Source organism: Canis aureus, chromosome 14 (genome assembly GCF_053574225.1).
Source record: "Canis aureus isolate CA01 chromosome 14, VMU_Caureus_v.1.0, whole genome shotgun sequence".
Lineage (NCBI taxonomy): Eukaryota > Metazoa > Chordata > Mammalia > Carnivora > Canidae > Canis > Canis aureus.
In genome coordinates, this window is record NC_135624.1 from 5,854,756 (window position 1) to 5,880,636 (window position 25,881).

The 25,881-nt window shown below is 46.5% G+C and overlaps 1 protein-coding gene across 1 annotated transcript in view; it reads right to left on the minus strand.

The window, feature by feature from the left end:
- Nucleotides 1-354: 354 nt before the first annotated feature.
- The window catches only part of LOC144283102 (uncharacterized), a 41,469-nt gene continuing 15,942 nt past the window's right edge, over nucleotides 355-25,881 (minus strand). The window contains exons 4-5 of the mRNA XM_077846803.1: nucleotides 2,570-2,724; nucleotides 355-2,426 (exon numbers count right to left, since the gene is read on the minus strand). Of these exons, the coding sequence (XP_077702929.1) occupies nucleotides 2,225-2,426; nucleotides 2,570-2,724 (357 nt within the window). The 3' untranslated portion in view covers nucleotides 355-2,224. The remainder of the gene's footprint in view (nucleotides 2,427-2,569; nucleotides 2,725-25,881) is intronic.

Consider the following 25,881-nt stretch of genomic DNA (forward strand, 5'->3'; position numbering starts at 1 on the left):
CATGATTATTTAAAACAACAAAACTGGGACACCTGGGTGGCTCAGTGGTTGGGCATCTGCCTTGGCATCATGCCCTGGACCAGAGATTGAGTCCCACATCCAGCTCCCTGCATGGACCCTGCTTCTCCCTCTGCCCATGTCTCTGCTTCTCTGTGTGTGTGTCTCTCATGAGTGAATAAATAAAATATTTAAAAAATAAAACAACAAAATTATCTTTACTATAATCCATTTTATAATACATTATACATTTTCTTTTTTTAAGAAGGATTTATTTATTATTATTATTTTTTAAATATTTTTATTTATTTATTCATGAGAAACACACAGATAGAGAGAGAAAGAGCACGCGGCAGAGACATAGGCAGAAGGAGAAGCAGGCTCCATGCAGGGAGCCCGATGTGGGACTTGATCCTGGTATTCCAGTATCACGTCCTGGGCCAAAGGCAGGTGCTCAACCGCTGAGCCACCCAGTCTTCCCTGCATTTTCTTTTAACACAGAAGAATGGAATCACTTAGGGGAGAACTAACATTTGTTGAGAAGATGAAATGCATTAAGCACATCGCATGCTGTGTCAGTCAAAATGCCATAAGGACATTATGGTAGGTATTTTAACCAAAGAGTATTGAATAGAGTGGATGGATTTCAAGTGTGTTGGAAAGTCCAAAAGAAAACAGTGAGGTTAGTAAAAACAGGGAAGCAACTTAGGGCTGGGGTGGCAGGAAGGGGAGGTGGGACAAAAGGAAAGAGGTGTAACCAGAAGCCAGGAATACAGAGAGATAGCCACAATCCTGATTGCTGGGCTGCTGTAGGACTATCATGTACTTGATACTAAGACTGCCAAGGGGGCACTGTGTGGCTGGTGATGGGACCTCTAGAAAGTGACATGACACTGGCATAGGGTCAAAAGTAGCCAGAATTGTAGAGCTGTCCAGAGGAAGCTGCAAAGAAGAGTCCCTTCCTCTCTTTTCCTGCCTCCCAATCTCCCAGTTGTGTCTCCCAATTGCAGAGCCTAACTGAATTCAGCTAGCAAGGGATTCCAGGAAGTCTAATTTTCAGACTCCAAGCTCACAGCCTTATAAGTCAAAGTATAAAGGGTGTGGGGGCACCTGGGTGGCTCAGCGGTTGAGCGTCTTCCTTGGGTTCAGAGTGTGATCCCAGGGTCCAGGATCGAGTTCCGCATCTGGCTCCCTGGGAGGAGCCTGCTTCTCCTCTACTGGTGTCTCTGCCTCTCTCTCTCTCTGTGTCTCTATGAATAAATCAATAAAAGTCTTTAAAAAAAAAAAGCCTTGAGTTTCTTGGGTTGCAAATGTGTGTATATGTATATATACAAATTTTATATTATAGAGATTAAATTCTTTATATATATGTTTATAGGTACATAAATGTATGTACTTATGTATACAGAATTAGGTATATACATAATTGTGCAGATCACGTAGGTGAAAAAATACCATAATCAAAGGAAAATAAAATATTGTCCTAAATTGTTCAGCCTATCATTCCAATCAAATGTAATTCATTTCAGAGCATCTTTATTGAATACATATGTGTGCTCAGCACTGAGCTAGAGATCACGGAGGAAAATATATATGATAAAGGAAAAACATATGATAGGGACTCTGTTCTCAAGAAATGTACTGTTTAAGGCAGCCTGGGTGGCTCAGCAGTTTAGCACCACCTTCGGCCCAGGGCGTGATCCTGGAGACCCGGGATCAAGTCCCACGTCGGTCTCCCTGCATGGAGCCTGCTTCTCCCTCTGCCTCTCTCTCTTTCTGTCTCTCATGAATAGAAAATAAAATCTTTTAAAAAATCTGTTAAAAAAAAAGAAATGTACTGTTTAATTCTGAAATTAAGCCTTAGCTACAGGAACATCATATACAATGAAAACATAAAGTCAAGGAATGCCTTGGGAAGTCACGGAGGGCTAGGGTTGTCAGGAAGGGAGAGATGAGGCCTGAGGGGGCAGTGAAGGCAATATGGGCATGGAGAAGTAGAACCTTCCATGTTAGGGAAGAGCATGAGTAAAGGCTCAAAGGGAGGGCATGAAACCACTGTGTTGATGACAGCAGAGGGACTGGGGATATTAGTGAAAGAAGGAATATTAGTTGGACAGTGGGGCTGAGTATCAGTTGTCCTTCTCAGTACTAGAGTGATGGAAGGTTCAGCTGGGCACATGGCCAGCCTTCCTGGCAGCGAGGTGCTATAGGGCAAGCAGATTCTGGCTCACAGAATATCAGCAGCAGTGATGTGTGAAACTTCCAGGTCATGTTCCTGAAAGGAAATGGGTTTGTTTTCTATTTCCCTTTTCCTGCAGGCCCGAGTGTGGATGTGCTGTTGCTCCATTTTGGACAGGGTAGATAAGGACAGCATCCTAAGGTTCGCAGATATAATCCAGAAGGAGTCCAGCCTCCCTGCCCTGGAGCGCCTGCAGCGGGTGAGAAATGAGAGGGAGGTTCCACCTGAGAGCACAGGGGAGTCCTGCTCCCCGCACCCACAGCGCCGGATGGATGCCGGCTTCTGCCATTTGTCCCTCTGAGGCAGCAGCAGTTCCTCCCAACGCGACCTTACCTTGTCCACACATTTGCATAATGGCTACGGATTATCTTCTGGGAAGACATTTTAAAGAACTGGTATAGCAGCGAGAGGAGCGATTTTCTCTCCATATGTTCGACAGGGACGCCCGAGATTCTGGCCAACCGTGTTCTGAAGGAATATGGGGTTCGCTGCAAATGCAGAAAGCTGCTGTAAGATCTTACAGTTGGTGTGGGGGAGGTATTAAAAAACACTAATATTTCTGGAATGGAAGCTTTAACTGAATGCAAAAAAAGATATCATAACCTAAAACAAATTGCCTTTGAAATCAAATACATCTTGTGCAGACAACCAGCCCGGGCTCTTTGGTCAGCTCTTTTCAAAAGAATCCCCACTGAAGGATGAGTTGTTGCACTGGCTCTGAATCTGCAGCGGCTTTCTCTTCCCTGGTACGGCAGTAGGCAAAGGTCTTAGAAGCAGAGCTGGGGAGGAGGTACACTTGAAAGTCTTCGGGCTCTTTCAGGATCTTTCAGGATTCTCTCGTGTTGCAAGGTTAAGTACCATTTAAAAAAAATTGAGATGAAATTCACGTAACAAAAAACTGACCATTTTAAAGTGAATAACTCAATGGCATCTATATATTCACTATGTTGTGCAACGACGTGGTTCCAACGCATTTTCATCATCCCAAAAGGAAACCCCATAGCTGGTAAGCAGTTAGTCCTCATTCTCCCCTCTTCCCACCCCTGGCAACCACCAATCTGCTTTCTACCTCCATGGAAGTATCTTTTCTGAAACGTTTCACATACATGGAACCATACAATACATGACCTTTGGCATCTGGCTCCTTCCATTCAGCATAATGTTTCTGAGTTTCGTCCACGTTGTAGCATGTGCCGGGGCTTCTTTCCTTTTCATGGCTGTATCATATTCCATTAAATGTATATGCTGTAATTTGTTTACCCATTCATCTGCTGGAGGTCATTTGGGTTGTTTCTGCCTTTGCCTATTGTAAGCGGTATTGCTATGAACAAGTATGTACGAGCACTTGCTTGCATACCATTTTAATGAATTTTAATAAATTGCTATTTTATTTATTTTTTTTTTTAATTTTTTTTTTTTTTTTTAGTTTATTTATGATAGTCACCCAGAGAGAGAGAGAGAGGCAGAGACACAGGCAGAGGGAGAAGCAGGCTCCATGCAGCAAGCCTGACGTGGGATTCGACCCCGGGTCTCCAGGATCGCGCCCTGGGCCAAAGGCAGGCGCCAAACCGCTGCGCCACCAGGGATCCCATAAATTGCTATTTTAATGAATTTAAAATTCAGGACTCAGGTATGGGGTAATTACCCTAATTAGGAGCATCTTTCAGATGCCCAATTTCTCCTTGTTCTTCAGGATGTTGGAGGAGCAGCCTGCCCTGAAGGGCCTGCCACGCTACCCTAGTCCAGTTCTGTGTAGCAGGGTGGCTCTGAGTATTTACAAGTCTGGTGGAGTCACGGACCCTGACATCTCCTTTCACTGCTGCTACTTCCTTTCTTTCAAAGTCCAGGCAGGCCCACTAATGAGTAAACCGGAGGCCTCGTCTCCCTTTTCCACGGTGTGCCATCTGCCGGGTGTTGCCAATTGCCCTCACCCATTCTGAAAGATGCCTTCCTGGCTCCATCAGAGAAACAGAACTTTCCAGGTTAGACCAGAAGGGGCCCCAGGTCTCCTGATGAGAAACAGAGGATAACCAGGAAAGGGACCAGTTCTGTAATTGTAGTAATAGCTGTTATTTATTGAGCATTGAGCATTTGATCCGTTCAACAGCCCTACAGGGCAGCCGCCAGCATCCACCTCTCAGAGGCGAGGAAATGGAAGCTAACGCAGGTACGATGGAGGCCTATGCGAAAGCAGGCGCCTCTCAGAGATGCTGTGGGTTTGGCTCCACACGGCTACAATGAAGCCAATCTCACATAAAGAGAGTCCAATGAATTTTTTTGGTTTCCCAGTGCATATAAAAGTTATGCTTACACGACTGTGGCCTATTAAGTGTGCAATAGCATTTCTGTCCAAAAAACATGGTCTGTGCCTTAATTAAGTGCTTAATTGAAAAATGTTTTATTGTTAAAAAATGCTAACCGCACCTGGGCTTTTAGCAAGCTGTAACCGCGGATCATAGCTCGACATAACGAAGATGACAATGATGAAGTGTGAAATCTTGTAAGGACTCTCAAAAATGTGACCTGGCGAACACAGTGAACAAGCCCAGTTGGGGAAATGGCACCGCGGACTTGCCGGATGCGGGGTCTTGGTAAGCGCGTGTCTGTGAAGTGCAATAGAGCTAAACACGTAAAATGAGGGGTGTCTGCTGTGGACACCGCTGAAGTTTACTGGGCTGGGGAGTGGTGAGGTCAGGGATCAAGTTGGGGCCGGTGACTCGGGCTGGGACTCTTAATCCCAACTTCCTCGAGGACTTCCTGCTGGGCGGGCCAGGGGGAAAAGGTTGTGAGTGGAGATGGGTTCTGGGGTCCCCGCTGCAGGGCAGGGCTCGGCAGGAGGCAGGGAGCGGTGCAGCGGGGAGCAGAGCCCCGCCCGGGAGCCGGGGACCACTGGGGCTGCGGGCTCCTCGGTCCCCCGAGCCTGACACAACGCCTGGCCCGCGCTTGGCTCCCAGGAAACGTTGTGGGGACGGATTCACACACGTGTACATGTCATCACAGCGTCTCCGGGGCGCGACCCCGCCTGGCCTCACCTCGGGCAGCGGCCAGGGTTTATGTGGTTATTCGGGTCCTCGGGCCAACTTGTACGGGCCGCCCATGGGGTGCGTCGGTTCCCTGGGGCTGCTGTAATAAATCGCCGCAAACTTGGTGACTTAGAACAACACAAATTACTTCTCTCCCGGTTCTGGAGGCCAGACATTTGAAATAGGTGTCTGAAGGCTCTGGGGAGAATCCTTCTTTGCCACTTCTGGCTTCTGGTGGCCCCAGGCGTCCCCTGGCTCAAAAATCCAGAAGACCCGGCTCTGCGCCCGTCTTCACACAGCCTCCTCCTCTGACTCCCACGCCCCTCTGCCTTTCTCTTACAAGAGAATCTGTTAGTGGATCTAGGGCCTACCTGGATCATCAAGATGATCTCATCTCAAGATCCTGAATTTAATAATACCCCAAAAGACCCCTTTTCACACAAGGTCATATTCACAGGTTCTGGGGATTAGGGCGTGGGCATATCTTTTAGGGGCCACCATTCAACCTACTACCAAGAACCTGAAGGCCCGACAGAGATAAAGAGAAACCCCTGGTTCCAGGGTGGCTGAAGTTCTTCCTCTAGGTTGTCATGCCACCAGTTGCTGCCGGACCCCTGCAAACACAGGTAGACTGTCAACCTGGGAAGCAATCACAGGGCACCCCAGAAATTAAGAGAAGGAAGTTCAGGTTTTCTGGGCTGTTCGCTGGGTCCTCACAGGAGTGGTCTGGCTGAGCAAGGCCACGATGAGCTGTCTTGACTCATTTTATCAGCTCAGTAGAAATTCCTTGATAAGCCTGGAGGTAGGAGGTAGCAAAGCTTCTCTAGGGAACAAGGAGCAGCAGGTAGAGAGCTGGACAGGGGATTAATAAGGCTGGGGCTTAATTTCCCCTCACCTCCTTCTGTTTGGCCACTCTGAAGCCATATTTTCCTTTCTCTTCTCCCAGCATCAGCTTTGTTCTTCAGCAGAGTCTTCAGCACCTGGACCACTGACCCATGGGCCACTGGCTTCTGAGACCCAGACTATGGTCCTGGGAACGTGTGATGGTTTTCATGTGTCGGTTTATGCCAACATCTGCTAAGGTGACTAGGTATTTGGTCAAACATTGTTGTAGATGCATCCCTAGGGATGTTTTTGGATGAACTTTATACTTATGATCAGTGGACTTTTGAATAAAGCAGATTGTTCTTCATATGTAGGTGGGCCTCATGCAGTCAGATGGAGGCCTGAAGAAAACAAAAGGCTGAGCCCCCTGAGCAAGAATATATTCTGTGGCAGATGGCCTTTGGACTTGAACCACAACATTGACTCACCCCTTATGTCTCCAAGCTGCTGGCCCATCCTGCAGATTCTGGACTTGCCAAGTATCCATTATCATGTGAGCTAATTTCTTAAAATAAATCTCTCTTTCTATATATATGCACATGCTATTGGTTCTGTTTCTCTAGAAATTCCTGACTAATACAGAGTGGCCTCCACTTTCCCAGCCCAGACAGCAGCCTTCTCAAGGGTGGGGGCAGGGTCTTTTCTATGCCCTGGGCTCAGCACCAGGCTCCTTCTCACTCCCCATGGTCTCCCTCCAGGCCCTGAATTTTCTAGCTCAGAGAAAAGCTGGCTTTTAGCATCTATCTGAATAGCCCAAAGTGGGTCTGCACTAGAGTTCTCTTTGTTTCAAATTGCTGATTATAAGGTTACCCCAGGGATGCCTGGGTGGCTCAGGGGTAGAGCGTCTGCCTTTGGCCCAGGGCATGGTTCTGAAGACCCGGGATCGAGTCCCACATCGGGTCCCCTGCATGGAGCCTGCTTCTCCCTCTGCCTGTGTCTCTGCCTCTGTGTGTGTGTGTGTGTGTGTGTGTCTCATGAATAAAAAAAAAAAAAAAAAGGTTACCCCAGCCAGGAGCCATCTCATCCAGAGAGATTGGCTCTCTTAGTAACCTTCAATACACAATACAGTGTTGTTAACTAGAGTCACCATGCTGGACTCCTCCCCATCTTTATCTTCAAGATGGAATATTTAGGACTAACCATGTGCATCATACATTTGGCTTACACTTGGCTTTTTCCCTTCATTCAGTCTATCTCGGTGGTTCTCAACCTTGATGTTTATAAGAACTGTCCAGAATGTTGTTCCTAGGACTGTGAATACTGTTTATGAAAACGATTTAAAGGGCTTACTGTATTTTAAGAAATGCCTATGGTAATAATGACAGTTTAAGGATTTCTGTCTTTCATGAATCTGAAGCTACCAGACAATCTCCTGCTCCCCATAAAATATGACTACACCATAACTACGTTCAGCATCAAGGTGTCCGGGCTTCTTATTCTCTCAGGTGCTTTTGTTTTATTTTATTTTAATATTTTGTTTCTTTATTCATGAGAGACACACAGAGAGAGAGGCAGAGACCCAGGCAGAGAGAGAAGCAGGCTCCCTGCAGGGAGCCGATGTGGGACTCGATCCCAGGACTCCAGGATCATGACCTGAGCCCAAGGCAGACACTCAACCACTGAGCCACCCAGGCATCCCTCTCAGGTGCTTTAATTTTGTATTGCACTTCCCTAGGAAGGCAAATCTCAGGTGACTAAGGTGCTAACTTCAAAAAATAATTATTTTTGAGGTAAAAGTCACATAACATAAATTTTTAGTCATTTTAAAAATGTACATTTATAGTGTAACGCCACTGCCACCTCTATGAAGTTCCCAATCATGTTCATCCCCCCCAAAGGAACCCTGTACTCATTAGTGGCTGCTCCCTATTTCCCTCCCCCTCCAGCCCCTGGCAACCACCAACCTGCTTATATCTCTGTGCATTTACTTATTCTGGATATTACATATAAATGGGATCCTACTATTTATGACTCAACAGTTCCACTCCTAGATATATACTTGAAAGAATCAAAAACAGATATTCAAACAGGTATTTGTACACAAATGTTCACAGCAGTTAGACCCTAGGCACTCGCTTCTAGCTTCCTCGTGGTTCTATAGGTAAACATCTCTTCATCTGAGCAAAAGCAAAAGTGAGGACAGGAGCAGGAGAAAGACAAAAGCTGTACCCAGTAACCCCCATTGGGGCTCTGCTTCTCGAGCAAGACAACCCATTGTGATTGGCAACTGCTACCCACCGGGGGTTCTGGACAGTGATGAATCAAACCTACCCAGAAAAGAGCTGCTTGGCAGACACGGTCAGGTAGTTCACCAAATTCCCAGGAAGCTGGGATTGCCTACCATGGAAGCTACAGAAAGAATAATCCAGAGTCCCTCTTGCCTAAACATGAGTGTTGCCTGGAAGCCTGTTATATAAGTGAGCTGGATTTCCAGCCTATGGGGCCTGCCTCAGGGCAGGGCATGGCCCTTGACCGTCATCATGGTCACTGCCAGCTCCGAGCCTGAGGCTGGCAGGCCCATTGGTAGGTAGGGCAGGCCTCTTTCTAACTGTGTTCCCTCCCAACAGTGGAGGGGCCCCAGGGGCTTGGTTGGTGTGACAATCTCTGGTTTGCAAAGGAAGAAACTAAAACTGTGGCCTTTTCCAGTGTTTTCTTCCCTGCTCTCACTTCTGGCAATTATTATAAAGTGCACTCATTATCCTTACAATGGCTTGGAGATTAAAGCTTAATTTGGCCTGTTATTTCGGTAGCTTTGCCTAATAGCATTTGTACCTGTACCAGCACCGCTAGGCTGTGAAGTCAACACCTCCTTAAATCACCAGAGGATGGAGTTTTGTTCTCATCCTGGTTCCTATTGGTCTGGCCATAGGCAGTCTTCATAACATTTTAATGGGTCACCAGGGTTTTCTGCTGGGATATCTGTCTCTGTAATAGGCAAAATGAGACTCTCCTAAAAGGAAGGCTGACCCGTAGGAAAAATGGTCAGGTTTGACTTCTCCCAAACATGTTTGTCCACCCAGAAGGAACCCTGCAATCTTTGAATAGATCGCACTCTTTGCTGATAGCGAGCGGGAGGGAAGCAGACAGATCTGGGTTCAAATTGTGGCTCTGCCAGAGTCCCGTGTGTCATTTTTTTTAAAAGACTTTATTCATTTATTCATGAACACACACAGAGAGAGAGAGAGAGAGAGAGAGAGAGAGAGGCAGAGACACAGGCAGAGGGAGAAGCAGGCTCCGTGCAGGGAGCCCGATGTGGGATTCAATCCGGGGTCTCCAGGATCACACCCCGGGCCGAAGGCAACACTAAACCACTGAGCCACCCGGGCTGCCCCCGCGTGTCATTTGGACAAGCCCTTGAGTCTCCCAGAACCTCAATGTGCCCAGCTGTGAAGGGGGGTGACAGCACTGGAGTTGTTGGATAATTGAAGAAAATTATTTATGGAAGTGCCTGACAAATAATCGGAGCTCAAACATAATAGTGTCATTAGTCATCAAAGAACTGATATCTACCTCTAGTCTGAGTTGGCCACAAAGGATCGGGGGGGACTATTCGGGGGACTTCTTAGTCTTGCAAGCTGTGGCTTATGTAATGCTAGATATAATAGAGCTCTCCCGACCTCAACATGGCAGTGGCCTGGGGTTCTCACCAGCAAAACTGGCCCCTCCGCTCAACCTCGTATGTGTCTTATTTAATTATTTTGGGGCTTAGCTAAGTTAAGGCAGCAAGTTTAGGTCCATAATTTCTGGCGGGGGGCGGGGGGGAAGGTCTAGAGAAGCCAGTGGAAGGGTAGAGTAGGTGAAGAACAATCTAGTTTTTGCTATACTACATTCAAAGCTTTTTTTTTTTCCTTTAGAGAGTAAGAGAGGGAGGGAGGGGGAAAGGAGAGGGACAGAAGGAGAGTGAGAGAGACAATATCTTAAGGAGGCTCTACACCTAGCATGGAGCCCAATGGGGGGCTCCATCTCACACCCCTGAGATCATGACCCAAGCCTAAATCAAGAGTGACTGCTTGACCGACTGAGCCACCCAGGTGCCCTCAAAGCTCTTTTGGTTTTATGAGTCACCTAGATTTTCTCTGTACCCGTCACCCGACAAATGTTAACTAAGTACCTGTTCTGTGACTGGCTGATACTCTAGTCCCTTCTTACAGCTGTTCCCACCTCCTTTCTGCCTGCTCTTAGGAAGGTCACTATAAAATAATTCCCTGCTTTCTCCCAAAGAAGGGTCAAGGGAAGGCGAGGCAGCCGAGGCGATGGACAAAGAGGGCAAAGAGGGCGTCTGAGAGCAGTAGAGGGAGTTCAGTAAGGACTCGGCGGCTGTTTAGCAGAATGCCCGCGGCCCAGGCACCCCCTCCCGCAGCCCTGCGCCCCCGCGCCCTGCCCTGCTGGGCCTGCGGACCAGGCGGGGGTGCAGGGACGCCTGCGCCAGAATGTCCCAGGGGATTGGAACACTGCACGCTTGCTCACGAGTGTGTGAATGTGTCTCCATCTTACGATCGAAGAAGTGCTCCCGTCTACCCGCGTACGCTCAGGCTTCCTTTCTGCAAACAAACCCTGCCTCGGTCGGGCTCCGGCTCGAGGGACTGGGCAGGTGCGCCCCGCCAGGAAGAGACAGCCCCCGGGAGTGCGGGAGGTGGAGGGGAGCACACATCAGGCGAGAGGGGCCCGTGCCTTCCTGCCTGGCTTGTTTATTGTTGCAGCTGATGGAGGCGACATGCATGCGACGTCCTGGCAGTCCTGGCGCCGTGGAGACCCTGCTTGCTCCATTGCCCTCCTCTCGCTCTTCAGCATCCTTCTCCCTCAGCTCCCCAACTGCCCACGACAAACCCCAACCGCCAGCAGCACCCTCCTAGCCCCACCCTGCAGAAAAGTGTTGCTAATATCATCTGGGTAATTTGTTTAATTAAAGCTAAAAACATATGTTGGTTCCTGGTATTTGTGGAGAAATGAGTAGAAAATAGGAGGTCCAGTAATTTAGTTACCCATAGCCAGATCTGCAAGTTCTCCTGATTTCTCGCATTGTTTGTTAGCCAAAGAAAGAAGCGAAATGGAGAAGTGTGGCTAGAGTTTTAGTTGTGTTCAGTAGCACACAAGCAACCCCAAAGTTGGGGATTGATTATGGTGCACAAGGTTAAGCAAAATGCATTAGGTATCTTTTTATATGTTGGATCCCTACTTGATTAAAATGGCTATTTAATTAATATTTTTTAAATTTATATTTTTGGCAACTTTTTTTTCTTTTTTTGCAACTTAATAAGACCCCCTGTCCAGGTGCACTGGCTCCCAGAAAACAAGCCTCCAAGACTCTGAAGGTGAGTTCTGCTGTGACACTGGTTATTTTCCTGGTATCATTTGAAGGAAAGGAATTGGGGGTCTAGTTGAATACAGTATTTACTATTACTATTATAATATGTTTAATATTCACCTGTGTCTTCAATATTCCAGGGAAATCACTGTGTGATACAAAACAATATGCCCAGTGTGATCCTCTTCCCCTACCCCCAAGAGAACTTGGAATCTACCCATTTTTAAATTTAAAAAATTTTTGCTTGTCCACCAAACCGACTTGATAGTTTTTTTTTTTAATTTCAAGGATTGACTTTTTAAATGATATGATACAGTTGTAGGACCATACTCTATTTATAAATACATGTTTTAAAAGCTTCCTTCATTTCCTCATTAAACGTATGATGAGTGCTTGCTGTATGCAGGTACTGCTGTTGGCGCAAGAGGCACAAAGTTGTACCACTCTGGGTGATTCACGTTCCCATTCCCTCTTCATTAGCCAATCTACCTCCTGGTAACAACTTACACCTTGATATTCAGAGATACCAGATGGAGAAAGAGCCCTGGACACTCTGTGGTTTCATGCAGCAACTTGTCACCCTCATGGAAACATACCATCTTCTCTCTGATGGGTCCAGCAAAGCCTGATATGTTCCTTATTGACTAGCCCAGCTTGGGTCACATGACCACACCTAAGCCAATTTCTCTAGTTGAGGGTTATGGGTCTGATTGGACAGCCTGGTTAAATATCTGCTTGTGTAGGTAAGGAGGTCAGTTCCTCACAACCCCATGGCTTCCCAAAAGGGTAGTTTCCCCAAAACAAGATAGGTAGGGTGGGCCAGATAGCCAGTGATGGGCCATTGGCTACTCTAACAGTTCAACCATCCCTCCTAACTACCAGAACTAGATTATCTAATGGCCTTCTCAACATCCACACTTGGATGTCTTGTATGCACCTCTAAGTTTCCACACTGAGAACCATTCAGTAGCATATGTGCCAAAGGACTCACCATCCTTCCACATAGATTTACACCTTTGCTGGTGTACCTCATTTTGGTGAAGCATATTACAATCTGCCCAACCACCCAAGTCAGGTTTTGGCCTGTTTTTTTTAACTTCCAAGTCTCACCACTCCCAGCTTCATGGTTAACCTGTTACCAGGTCTAAAATATTTCTTATCTCTGTCCTTCTCTAGCCCTACTGCTATCTCTTTGGTGCAGATCATCATCATCTTACCCAGAGGCTCTCCTAACTGGCTTTTTCCTCTCCAGCCTTGCTCCTCTCCAATTCAGGTTCATCTTTCCAGGACTAATTCTGATCATATCATTCATATGTCTAAATTACTCAATGACTATCCCATGCTTTCAGGGTCAAATGCAAGCTTTTAAAACTCAGCACAAAACAAAACAAAACAAAACAAAACCTTGGCACACAGAGCTTTATGTTCACACAAAACCCCCACACCTGGCTTGGGGACTGTTCTTCTGGCTCACAGCCCCCATGCTACATGGATAACCCTGGTACATCTGTTTGCTCGCCTTCCTCTCTCCCTAAGCTGGAGCTCTTTAAAAGAGCCAGGATCTTGTAGTTTGGCTTGCTTGACACTCATTGCAAACCCTTCATAGCATATTTTCCTGTTTGAGTTGGAAGGCTAAAAATTGCATTTACAGGACTCCCTGGCAGCTGGGATGTAGGAACGTAATAGAAGTTCCATCGAGCAGATATACCTGTATGAGACTTTAAATAGAAGCAAAGAATGAAGATTCATCTTCTGGCAACCTTGGTGGTGTATCTGATCCTTTGGGGGCAGGTACAGTAGAGTTTCTAGGATCCAGCCCCCAGCATGGGGTAGCTGTGGTTATGGTGTTTCCACTAGAACATTGCCTTGGTGTAGTTGGTCTTAGTCTGCAGTTTTCAGCTACATTGCTGCTGCCTGTATAGACACCAAGCCTGGCCCTGGCCCTTCCAAAGATTCTGCAAGCTACTCAATAAATAAATAAAATAAAACTCTTTCTGCTTAAAGTAGTTATGCTATTGTTGGCAGTTAAGCACCCTGATTAGTAGAGATAGTATCTAAGGCCTATTTGTGTTGGGATTGTCTAGCACTGTGCCCGGCCCAAGAGAAATACCACATGCCTATTATTGATTGGATGTTTGAATGGCTACTTTTCTCTGTTCCTGGAGCACTCACTGTATGACAGGAGAGCATACTTGAAAACAAATATTTCAAGGCAACAAGTTATAATACAGTTACAAAGGTTAGGAAAGTGCTAAGAGGGGGGCATTAGGACCACCTCAAGGAAGGTAATACTTGAGATGGGCCTTATGAATAAGTAGCAAGTCGTTGGCTAGACAAAGAGACAAAGGTTAGCAGTTCTGGTACTTTCTAGACCTCAGATATCAAACTATGTCACTTATATACATTATCTCACTTAATCCTGGCTGTTGATATTACTCTCATTTTACAGGCTGACTTGCCCAAGGCTATAGGGTTGCAAGGGGCAGAACTCACATTCAAATTGAGATATCTCTGACAAACATGCTAGAGTTTAGACTTTATCCTCCAATTAATAAGGACCAATGAAGGTTAGGCAATAATAGAATTAGATGGTGTTGCAAGAGGATGGGAGATGGGGAGCTTGACTAGTTAGGAGCCCAGAAGAGAGATAATAGCCACAAGTCAGGAATAGTGAAACGGGGAAGACTGGATATATCTGAGAAATATTTTAGAGGCTCCATAGACAAACTTGGAGATCACTGCCATGTTGCAGAGAGAGGAGGCAACAGGAGTTATGGGTGAAGCTGAGACCTGGACTCAGGCGGCTGGGTGGTTGGTGGTACCATTTGTGAAAACAGAGAAAACAGGTGGAGAAGCTGGTTGGGGGGGTTAATTCACGATTTTGTTTTTTTTTTTTTTTTTTTTTTTTAAAGATTTTATTTATTTATTCATGATAGTCACAGAGAGAGAGAGAGAGAGAGGCAGAGACACAGGCAGAGGGAGAAGCGGGCTCCATGCAGGGAGCCCGATGTGGGATTCGATCCTGGGTCCCCAGGATCGCGCCCTGGGCCAAAGGCAGGCGCCAAACCGCTGCGCCACCCAGGGATCCCTGCGATTTTGGTTCTAGATGTGTTAATGTATGATTCCCATGGGACAATAGCTTGGAGATCATCAAGATATCCATTTGTCCAAATCTGTAGTGCCCATGATCCTGGAGTAAAGCCTAGTGCCCAGGGTGTCTTGGCAGCTATACAAATATGACTGGAATCTGGCTCAGCATTAGGCTGAGTGAGCACAGGGCCTTGTGTTGCTACATATTTAAACTGACTTGTCAGGTGATGGAGCTACAGAGAAGAAAGGTTCTGCCTCGGGAAGGCAAACACACGCACCACCCAATAATTCAGCACAGAGCCTGTCTTGGCTGCAGAGCTACCATCACAAGGAGCATTTTTAAAGTCAAACCCAATTTCTGTGCTAAGTCATGCCTGAGTAAGCTGGACAGTTGCCAAAAGACAAGAGAAGACTCCAGGCCTCTTTATAAGCAGGCTCTGGGAGATTTGGGTACTGCATGATAAAGCTGTCAGTTTAGTCTCAGCAGTAAGGGCATGTGACTTATTTGCATATGTCACTTCCTTCAGCACATCTCAGCCCACAGGCCCCTGACTCCAAGTCCTGTGGACAAATAAAGCTGTCCAGGATGACCTCTTACTATCAGATTCAGGCTTTATTATACCACGGGCTCTGGTGGCATATCCCTCATCCCTTTGCTTCTCTGGACCAGCTCACAGCCCCTCTGACAGCAGGAAGCTGTCCTAGGAGTGGAGCACTTCAGAGAGGGCCCAGGCACAGCCCTTTGCAGGGCCAGGGAGTGGAGTGGAACTGCTGAAGTGCTGCTAACATTCGGCCACCAGCAGCCAACCTCCAGTGCTCTGGAAGTTCAGGCCTGTTCAACTTCCTCAGCGTGCTGCTCCCCAGCCAGCCACAGGGGACAAGCTCTGGGTGGAGGCTACCGTGTCTCTTTGCTTCTCTCTGGCTCTGCTTCTGTGCCTCCTAGATTGGTGCTAGAATCCTGTGCCACCCATACTTGGGGACTGATTACTAAGTGGGAGACTGGCACATACGGCCCTGCTCAAGGTATTGTAATGATGCTTGATTGGTTAGTTGCCTCGTTTGGATTGTATTCAGTTGGTTATCCTTTTTTTCTTTTCTTTTCTTTTTTAAGATTTTATTTATTTATTTATGAGAGACACACAGAGAGAGGCAGAGACATAGGCAGAGGGAAAAGCAGGCTCCCTGCAGGAGCCCGACGTGGGACTCCATCCAATACTCCAGGATTACGTCCTGAGCCAAAGGCAGACGCCCAACCACTGAGACACCCAGGTGTCCCTCTTTTTTGTTTTTTTGTTTTTTTTTAATTTGGACACTGGGCAGGCTGCTCCCAGTAGAGGGATGTGGCCTGGGTGCTCCAGAGTATTGTCTTAGCCTGCTTGCCCTCCTTCCCCAAGGACCAAAGGCATTCATAATCAAATGGGTCTATAACCTACTAGTAGAGCCAGCAGCTGTGGAAACTAGAAATAACAAAAATGTGTCCTTTTCTGCAGTCTGGCTCAAACTCTGAGCCAGGTTGCCAGGCTTGGTAGACAGGACACAGGCTGGATTTCAGCCCTCATGCACACACCCCTTATGTCAGGTTCTCTGTGTTGGCCACTGGCTGCACATCTCTGGTGGGGGCTGTGATATGCCAATCAGCAAATCCTGCTTTAGAAATTCTCAATCCACCATCCCCATTATGTAATTCAAAATAAAATTTAAAATAAAAATAATACTGACTCTTTAAATACAAACTTTTACACAAGTGTTTGAAATAACGACTTTACTTGGGATACTTCGATTGCAAAATTTTTGCTCACTGAAACTGAACCTTTTCTAGTTTTGTAGGAAGTGCCTGCTGGATTGTATCTTTAAGCTCATGTTTAGGGGGCTCACTGTGCAGTCCAGCCCGGGGTCTGGGGCCTAGGTCCTCCTCCTGATGCCGCTTGTCTCTTGGACACTGCCATATCCCCCCTTTCATCCTATTATCCAGCTCAGACCTTGGCTAACAGTGCTCACACCTGGCTTCTACTTCCCTCCTCATGCTGGTTCCCTGAGAGCTTCATCCCAGGAGTGACAGTTCTGAATACACACACACACACACACACACACACACACAAACTTTTTTAATTTGAGAGAGAGAGGGAGAGAGCACACAAGCATAAGTGAGTGGGAAGAGGGGCAAAGGGAGAAGGAGAAGCAGACTCCCCACTGAGAAGGACCTCCCCCCCAATGCTGGGCTCTATCCCAGGACCCCAGGACTTTGACCTGAGCCAAAGGCAGATGCTCAATCGACTGAGTTGCCCAGGTGCCCCATGCTCTTATATTCAGACCCCTAACCTTTCCCATGTATATCTGAATCCCAATTCCAGTCTTGTCAAGTGGGTCTCCTCATGCTATTATCACTGAATCCATGATTCCATCACATGTTGGGGATCAGGACAGTGGAGCAGTTCAGGAAATCTGGCTTCCTTCCTTCATGCTATTCGGTGGTTTTAAACTAAGTCCATAAATTATTTGATACTCCCCACTACCTTCTGGAGGTGGAGTTTAATTCCACCCCTGCCTCCCTAGAATGTGGGCTGAGCTTAGTAAGTTGCTTCCTATGATCAGGATGTTCATGTTTAGTTTCCTCCTTGCTCTTTCTCTCAGATCATTTACACTGGGGGAAGCTGGTCACCATGCTGTAAGGTCACTCAAGTACCCCATGGAAAGGATCACATGGTAAGGAACTAAGGCCTCCTGCCAACAACTAGGGGTTGATTGTCTTCTGAGGAAGCCACACAGCAGTGGACCCTTGCACCCCAGGCAAGCCTCCAGGTGACTGCAGCCCTGATAGCATTTGGATTGCAACCTTCTAAGAGACCATGAACCACAACCAGCCAACCAACTATCTCAAATTCCTAACCCACACCAACTCTGTGGGATAATAAACGTTGGTTATTTTAAGCCATTCAATAGAAAGGTAATTTGTTACACAGCAATAGAAACTAATAATATCCCAGAGGTGAGGCTGGAGAGAGGGATGGATGGTAGAGGTCTCACAAAATGGTTTTCTGTACCAGAAGCTTCTGGATCACTTTCTTACCCTTTGCACTGAAGATATCATGACCTCATGGTTTGCTTGCTTCTCTGTCTCCCAGATAAACATACGGAAAGATCAGAAAGTAATAAATTACCTTCCTATCTACTACCAAGATTAAACAGATGTTAACATTTTGTCATATTTGCTTCAGATCCTGCTTTTTTTGAAAGTGAAATAAGTCCGTCACTATAGATAGAGCCCAACAGCTCTGCTGTCCCCTGCTTCTGCGAGGAATGACTAGTCCCTCAAAGATTTTTATTTTGTTATGGCTTGTATATGTGTTTAAAAAGTATATTCTATTGTTATATATGTTTAAAAAGTTTTACATAAATAGTATTATATTATATATATCCTTTTGTACTTTTTGTATATTAAGGTAATAATTTACATAAAGCAAATTCACTCTTTTTAGGGTCTACTTCTAAAGTTGTTTTGACAAAGCATACAATCATGTACTTATGCTCACAAACAAGATATAGAACTGGCCCATCACCCCAAAAAGTGCCTGCTAGGACCTTGGTGTTGGGGATCCTAGGCTCTAGCAGATGGAAAGCCTGGCCTTGCTCCTCAATCTCAACGGTGTTGTCTCTGTCTTTCTGATGTTATTGCACACCAAAGCAATACATGCCTGAGAACTGAGGGGGACATGGCTGGGGACAGTTAGAAAATTTGGAAGCAGGAATCTGTGCTAATACTCCCACATCTAAGTCCTGCTGCCTAGCCAAAGATAGAGCCATGGGAAATATTGGTGACTCAAGTGAATTAAGAAATAAATGAATGAAGCAATGTAAGAGTGGGATGGATAGTGGGAGTTATTGCCTTCTCCATACTTTCTAGGTACCAGGAATCACCAAAGAGACTTCAAGCCTGAGCAGCTGTTGCTCTGTGTCTTCCTCCAGGCTTCGGCCCAGTCCTTCAGACTCTGAGCTGCTGGGGGAAATGGGGATTGATTTGGGCCCCACAGATAAGGTATCGTCTTACATTCCTATCTCCAACATTGCTCAGTGCAGTCTTGAAGGCTCTTCCTGGGATTTGCAAGTGCCTCTTGGGCCTATCCCTGCTCTTGCCTGGCATGAATCTCCCAATGAACCAGTAGCTCAGAGTTTTTCTCCCCACGAGAAAAAAAGAAAATGAATTCACTTGGACTCCTAATCATAAAGTGGCAGTGAAGGACCCTTTTAAACTTTGGTAACTGTAAAACTTAACCTTCCCAAGGAGCCTTGGTGTCCACTGAAAGATGAATGTTTAAAGAAGATGTGGTCTATGTATACAATGGAATATTACTCAGCTGTTAGAAATGACAAATACCCACCATTTGCTTCGATGTGGATGGAACTGGAGGGTATTATGCTGAGTGAAGTAAGTCAATTGGAAAAGGACAAACATTATATGGTCTCATTCATTTGGGGAATATAAATCGGTGGCAGAAAGCCTCTTGTCCTTTGAGGGAGCCCAGTTGTTTAATGCTGCCCAGCAGCAAGCTGACCTAGAAGGTTCTGTCTGGGATGCGGCCATGACAGCAGCATTCTTTTTGTAGCGAGGTGGAGAAGATAAGAGAGAGCAAAGCAGTCAGCTTAGTATTACCCCAGACCCTCTGTAGCTGGAGGCAAATCAATACAGATGTCTGAACTGGGTCTTCACTTCTCACTGAAGGTCCTGGCAGCAAGTCCAACGGTGCATTCCTTATTTAGTATCTGATGGACATGTGCACTTGTCAGAGAGGGAATGAGCCACACAGGTCTCACCATCTCATTGCTTCCTCTCAAGAAAGAAAACAGGCAGACCGGCCTCAGGAATTCTAAGTTGCAATGGGAAAGAGAACAGTTCCAACTCCTATCCACTTCCCTGTTGCATGCACTGGCCCCACTGAGAGTTTGCTGACTTCTTGCTTCTGCTAACTGGTCACAATGAAAGATGAAGACCAACTCTCTGAGTTTTAAGAAAGAATTAGCTAAAATATACAAGGTAGAGTTCTTTCCCCTGTTCCACAGGATTTGGCGGGTCAGTACTTGTGCTCAGGGGAAGCCAAGACTCTGAGCGAAGAGGTTCATCTCCCCTGCAGGGCTCTTGGGATCCCTGGGGGAGGGGCAACTTTGGGGACCAAGAATCAAGGGAAAGCCCTGAGGGCCGAGCTCCAGTGATCTCCAATCCTCACTGCAGGTCAAAGCAGCCTCACTGTGTTCAGACCACATAAATATTCAATCAGATTGCTTGGAAAATCTGAGGTCCTTGAAGGAGTGGAGGAGGAGGAGGAAGAGATCAGTGCAGAAGTTGGCGTCAGGAAATGCTGACCCTCGCTAAGAGCTAATGCAAAGTCAGCCACGAAGGAGGGAGAATGGGTTTTAGCAGGTCGGGCTCCTGTTCTTGGCTTAGAATGTACATAGACATTACTTCTGAGATGTTAGTTGTGCAGGAATTTGGCTGTCTGGGTCAGAACAATCAGAAAGAAGAAAGCTTTCATCTCTCAGTTTGATTCCCTTAAAGTCTCTTCCTTTACCTGGAAGTCCAGCATGTCACTTTGAGGCTCCCTCTGAAGCACAGGAGAGCTCTCTGCCCCATCCCAAGACAGATGCTCTCAGGGGCCTCTCATGGGTAGGCCATTCTCTGAGGGATCCCAGTTGGTTTAGGAGTCATTTTTGCTAGGAAGCCTTCCAGACACCCCAAACCTGGGCCAGCCCCCCGCCCTGCACTGCCTCTGGCCACAGTGCTCACTTCCATCAGAGCACACATGACACTGGCTTGTGTATGTGTCCATCTCTCCCACTGGATTCCAGTGACCGGGGCAGGCTGGTGATTTACTGACCGCTACAGTTCATAGCAAAGTGCCTAGGATACACGATAGGTGTCCACAAAACAGGTATTGGATGAATACAAGAAAAGGAATGTCTGGGGGAGCCTCAGCATGGGCTGTGCTGACCTGCTGCTCCTAGGGCAGCCCCCTAGCCAGAAGGTGCCTCTGAGTTCTTCCTGCGACTTTTCCTGGCTTCCTGCTGGTGCCACCTGGGAGATTGGCTAGGGACGTTTCTCTTGAAAAGATGAACTTCTGGTTTTATCCTCTGATCCCTTCCTTTCCTAGTGGTACCCACGAATCACCCAGCTTCACCGCCCTGGAGCAGAGTGTCTCCAGGAGACCAACCTGAAAGACACGAAACTCTCTTCCCACAGTGTGGTGAATCTGGGTACACAGTTGGGTGTGATTTCCACCGCATGGTTTAGGGTTGAAGCATTTCATGAATCTTTTCCCAGGCATTCTCATTTCTCTCTCCATCTCTGGCTGCTGTAAATTCAGACTTTTAAAATTTTTTCCTTACTCTCCTTGGCAAGGACTGAGAGATCACCTCACTCTTTCACCTTTGTAGGTTCTTGGGACAGCAGGCACTAGGAGGTCAGTGTCCCTAGATTTCCAGTTGAATGAAATTGTTCTTCTTGTAACCCTCTGAGAGGTGCGATAGCCTCCACTTTGGGTCCCTGATATTCATACTCCATGTCCTTTCCAGTCCTCTGTCCTCTGTCCTCTGGTCCCTTTTGAAAGCACAGCCCCCTGAACAGATAGATGTGCCCAGTCCTCATGCCCCATCAGGATTTGCCTCTTCTTGGACCACCCTCCATATCTCCTGTTTTACAGAAGCTTCCTCACTCAGCTGCACCCTCTTCTGGGCCTCACATTGCTCTGCCTCCCTTGGGGTCTCCCACTCACCCCTACTTCCTGACTTGTACTGCCTCATAGTCATTTGCCCAGCCTGGGTCTCCTCTCAGTTCACCAGGATTTGGGAAAGAGTCCCACAGTTTCAAGATGTCACTCTTCTTTGTCCCCACTTGTTCTTTCTAATGAGAAAGTGCCACAGGGCTTGAGAAGGTTAAAAGAAATTTACCAGGAGGATAAAGGGGAAATTTCATTCCAGGAAGAGGAAAAAGCCAATACAAAGGCCTCAAGGAAGAAAACCAAGTGAAAGATGGACAGCTATACACCTGGTGTGACCTGAGGTGGTAGGGTCAGGTGGCTGGAGGAGAGCATAGGGAGTGGGGATGGAGGGCTTTGCCTCGTCAAGAATTTTATAGGAAATCATCAAAACATCTTTGAGCAAGACAGTTATTGATTAGCTCTGTTTTTATATTCACTGTTCCTCATATTACAAAGGGCTAGTGTCCTTGATAAATAAAGAATTTGAGATTGATAAGAAAGTTGACTTTAAAAATTAATAAACTAACTTTTGAAAATAGCCAGTAACTCCTGAGAAGAATGTACAAAAGATATTGATTAGACAGTTCACAGAAAAGGAAATAGAAATGGCCCTTTAACATGTAAAAGATGCTTGACTTCACTCATAGTAAGAGAAATGCAAATTAATTCTCTACTGAGATCCCATTTTCATGCATTATGTAGGCAAAAATCCCAGGCTTTGATAATACACATTCTGTTAGCAATGTCAACCACCACTGGTAGAAGGGTAAATGAGCACAACTCGGTGGAGAGCAATTTGACAATATCTACCCAAGTTGCAATTGCTTCTGCCTTGACCTCCACTTATGGGATTTGACTATGAGATATACTGTACACATGTGAAATAATGTGTATTCAGGGTTGTAAATTATGGCATTGTTGGAATGGTGAAATGTAGGAAGCAGCTAGCTGTCCTCAATAGGGTACCATTCCACAGGTGGTGATGGTAGACTCTGTAAGTGGAATATGCAACAGTGAAAGAGAATGAAGTATGCTCATGACAGGGAATGCCCCCAAGATATCCAAGACAGTTATGAGATAAATAAGAAAAAGATAGACCAGTGCATATAATTGGTGCATTTTGTGTATAACAAAGGGGAGGAGAAAGGAGACTATTTATTTGCCTTCTCTTATAAAAGCATAAAGGAACTTGAGTGAGGTACAAAATGATTGCCCAAGTAGAGTTGCGAGAGGTTTGGGAACCAGGCAGATATGTGTAAGTGTGAGGAGACTTTCCCCTGGGAACCTTTCTATATTTTTTGAATTTTGAATCATGTGAGTATGTACTCTATTCAAAATACTACAAAACAAGGGCAGCCCTGGGGGCTCAGTGGTTTAGCGCCACCTTCAGCCCAGAGTATGATCCTGGAGCCCCAGGATCGAGTCCCATGTCGGGCTCCCTGTATGGAGCCTGCTTCTCCCTCTGCCTGTGTCTCTGCCTCTCTGTGTGTGTGTGTGTCTCTCATGAATAAATAAATACAATCTTTTAAAAAATATATTACAAAACAGTTTCCGGTTTCCATAGTATTTCTTTCAGAATTCTTGTGGTAGCCTGGCTGCCAGAAGAATCCAGCACCAGGTCTTATGATTCACACCAACTCCAGTGAGCACTCAGTGTTAAGAAATATACCCCCTAAACAAATTCATATATGTTTTTAGACGGCGGCTGTACTGCTTCACCCAGCTGAGGTTGAAAATACTTCCCCTCATCCTTCTGGGGGCTCTGCTTCAGGTTTTTACATTTTCCCAGGTGCTTCTTTCTCACTCAACTGGTCATTTTCAGATAGTATTTCTACTTAATAAAGCAGTGTCTGCCCTTTATTTCTGATGTTTCTCTTCCTTGGGCATTTCCTTCCAAAGATGACCTTGCTGAGAAGTTCTTGAGAACTGATCACTTTTGGTGCTTTGTGATTACTTGTCCAGACTCTATACTTTATGCATATCAAATGTGGTTGCCCAATTTGAACACCTTGTAAAAACATTTAAAAATCACTCAGTGAAAATCCTTCAAATAAGGAACAGCTGTGCTGGAGAAAGAGCCAGCTGGTTGCTCACCACTTTTTCAGAAGTGTGGTGGGAAGCACAGTGTTCAAGAATTCTGGGCAGTGAATGGCAAAATTAATCTACACCAGCCCTTTGGTTGGGAAATGACTGCCTGAGAAAATGGCCCTCTCTTTGACCAGAATGGCCCTCTTTAGAAGGCGCAGTCAGAGGTTCTCCTGGGAGGCGTTTGGGTCTCAGCTTCCCTTTTCTTGGCTTCGTTGCTCTGTGACTATGACACCTGTCACTCAGGTCTAAGCTAACTCACTGAGCACACATCTGCTGCAGATGTTGATGAAGTATTGGTCAAGTCCAACCAGGTCGATTTACTCCTCTGCTCTTCTTCCCCTAAAGCCTTTTGTAAGAGTTCTGTTTACTCCTGTGTAGTTTGTTTCATTTCCCAGATGGAAAAGTTCTATAGCTTTGATTACACATATGTACTCCCAACCAGTTACAAACTACTGGGGTGTAGGGACCACCTGTTTTTCATCTTTGTTCCCCCAAAAGTTGCTAACACATGGCTGACCCTCCATAAATATTGTTGAGTAAACAAATGAATGGGTGGTTAAGTGGGCTTCTCACACTTGCTATGTATTTAGATCAGCTCTGTCCAATAGAAATTCTGTGATGATGGTGTATATAGTCGTGCTGTCCATTATTGTACTCGCATGTAGCTACTGAGCCCTTGAAATGTGACTAGGGTAACTGGGAGACGGAATTCTAAATTTTAACTAATTTTATTTAACTTGTCATGTGTAGTCAGTAGCTGCCATATTGGATGTGATTTAGATGACTGACTATATTATTTGATCACCTACACTGATAAACTATGTCGCCTTCTCAAGTTAAGTTATTTTGCTTGACATGGCCCAGAAGCAGTGAAAACGCATATTAGCACATTCCATGGCACTTGCCATCACCACTACGGGCAAACAGGTGCCAGAAGGAGAGAGAGTGAATAGAAATTAGTTCTGCCTGCCTTTTCCTGAGTAAGTCTCGGGTTCCCCCAGGAGTATAAATGGTCAGCTTTCTTGGTTTATGACTCACCCAAGAGCCACCCTCTATGACTGTTCCAAGGCCCCGCCCGCAGGCTAGGCACGGAGTCTGGGCTGAGTTCGAGGGAAGAGTGCCATGTGGTGAGTCATCTGTACCATTTCTCAGAACAGGTGTTCTTTGAGGAGTCTCCTCCAAGGGTACCCCACCCAAGCTGCCTTTCCTTGCAGGGTGACTGTAGCTCCAGGACAGGCATGAAGTTCATTCCTGTTCAGGAACATCTGGGGTGATATGGAGTTACTGGACTTGTGCCCAGAGACCCCACAGGGATTTAGATCTAGGGGTGTGTTTTATGCTCCGACTGTTTCGACAGAGGCTGAAGTACTGGCCTATGGGAGTACCAGCCGCAAATTCAGCAGCTTTAATGCCAAACCAGGACCCTTTCTTCAGTACTTGGTCCACCTGGTTCCAGCCAGTGTTGCCCATGGCAGGAGGCAGAGCGGGGTTTCCCCAGTGTGCCAGAAAGCCTGGGGCTCTTCAGCCACAGCAGGAGGCAGGGTGCAGAGTAGGCACGCGTGTGTGTCCGTGTGTGTGCCTACGTGTGTGTGTGACCCTAGTGGCCCCCTGTCCTCTAATGGGTGGAACAGGACGGAATCACTACATCCCGGGCGAGAACTGTCCATTTCTCCTGTTGAAAGGAAGTAGTTCCCTTTGCTTCCTGGGCTAGGAAATGCCCACAGAGCAAGTCAGGCAAGTGCCCGTGATGCCAGGTCACTGAGCTCCCAGAACTGCCAGCATCTTCTACTTTCATCCTCAGGGATGCAGGCAAAAGGTACATGGCATCTAGTGCTCTCCAGGCTCATGTCACAGCATCCCTTCTTGGGCTGCCTGTCACCTCTCATTTGAAAGACAAAAAAAAAAAAAAAAAAGGACTGCAGCACTGGGTCGCTGACACAGCAGAACTCCCGAAATGCCTTAGGCCAGGGCAGTGTCTGGGTACAGTATTCCGTTGGTGGTGAGCCATCTTCTGGAGCCCAAAGTTGTTTCAACATATCTGACACACCCTGCAGGCCCAGCAGGCAGGGTGGGGAAAACCCATACTGTACATGACACATGAGAGAAGCTCTGGTTACCGGTTGCACAAACAACACCTCATTCAGGGCTCATGTAAGTGTCGAGGCAACTTGTCACTCCGCACTAATGTATCTCACCCTCCTCTCGCTCTGCTTCTCCTCCTAGCCTCATCTTTAAAATCTTTGGGGGCTGGGGGCAAGCCTAGGTTTGGAGAACAATTGGTGTCTAGAGACCCGATCACTGCGAAAATCATGTGCTCCTGGCATGGCAGTCTACCGTCAGCTTGTCAATCAGTCCTTTGCTTCTTGAAAGTCCAACCAGCTGTATCTAAAAGTCCCATGGTTTCTGTCATTGCCCTGCTTTTTTAGAGCTACTCATCCCTGCAGATGGTGTAGTTCTTTCTGGGTCAAGTGTGACTGCAAAGGCTGGTGTGAGTGGAGCACCCTGAGC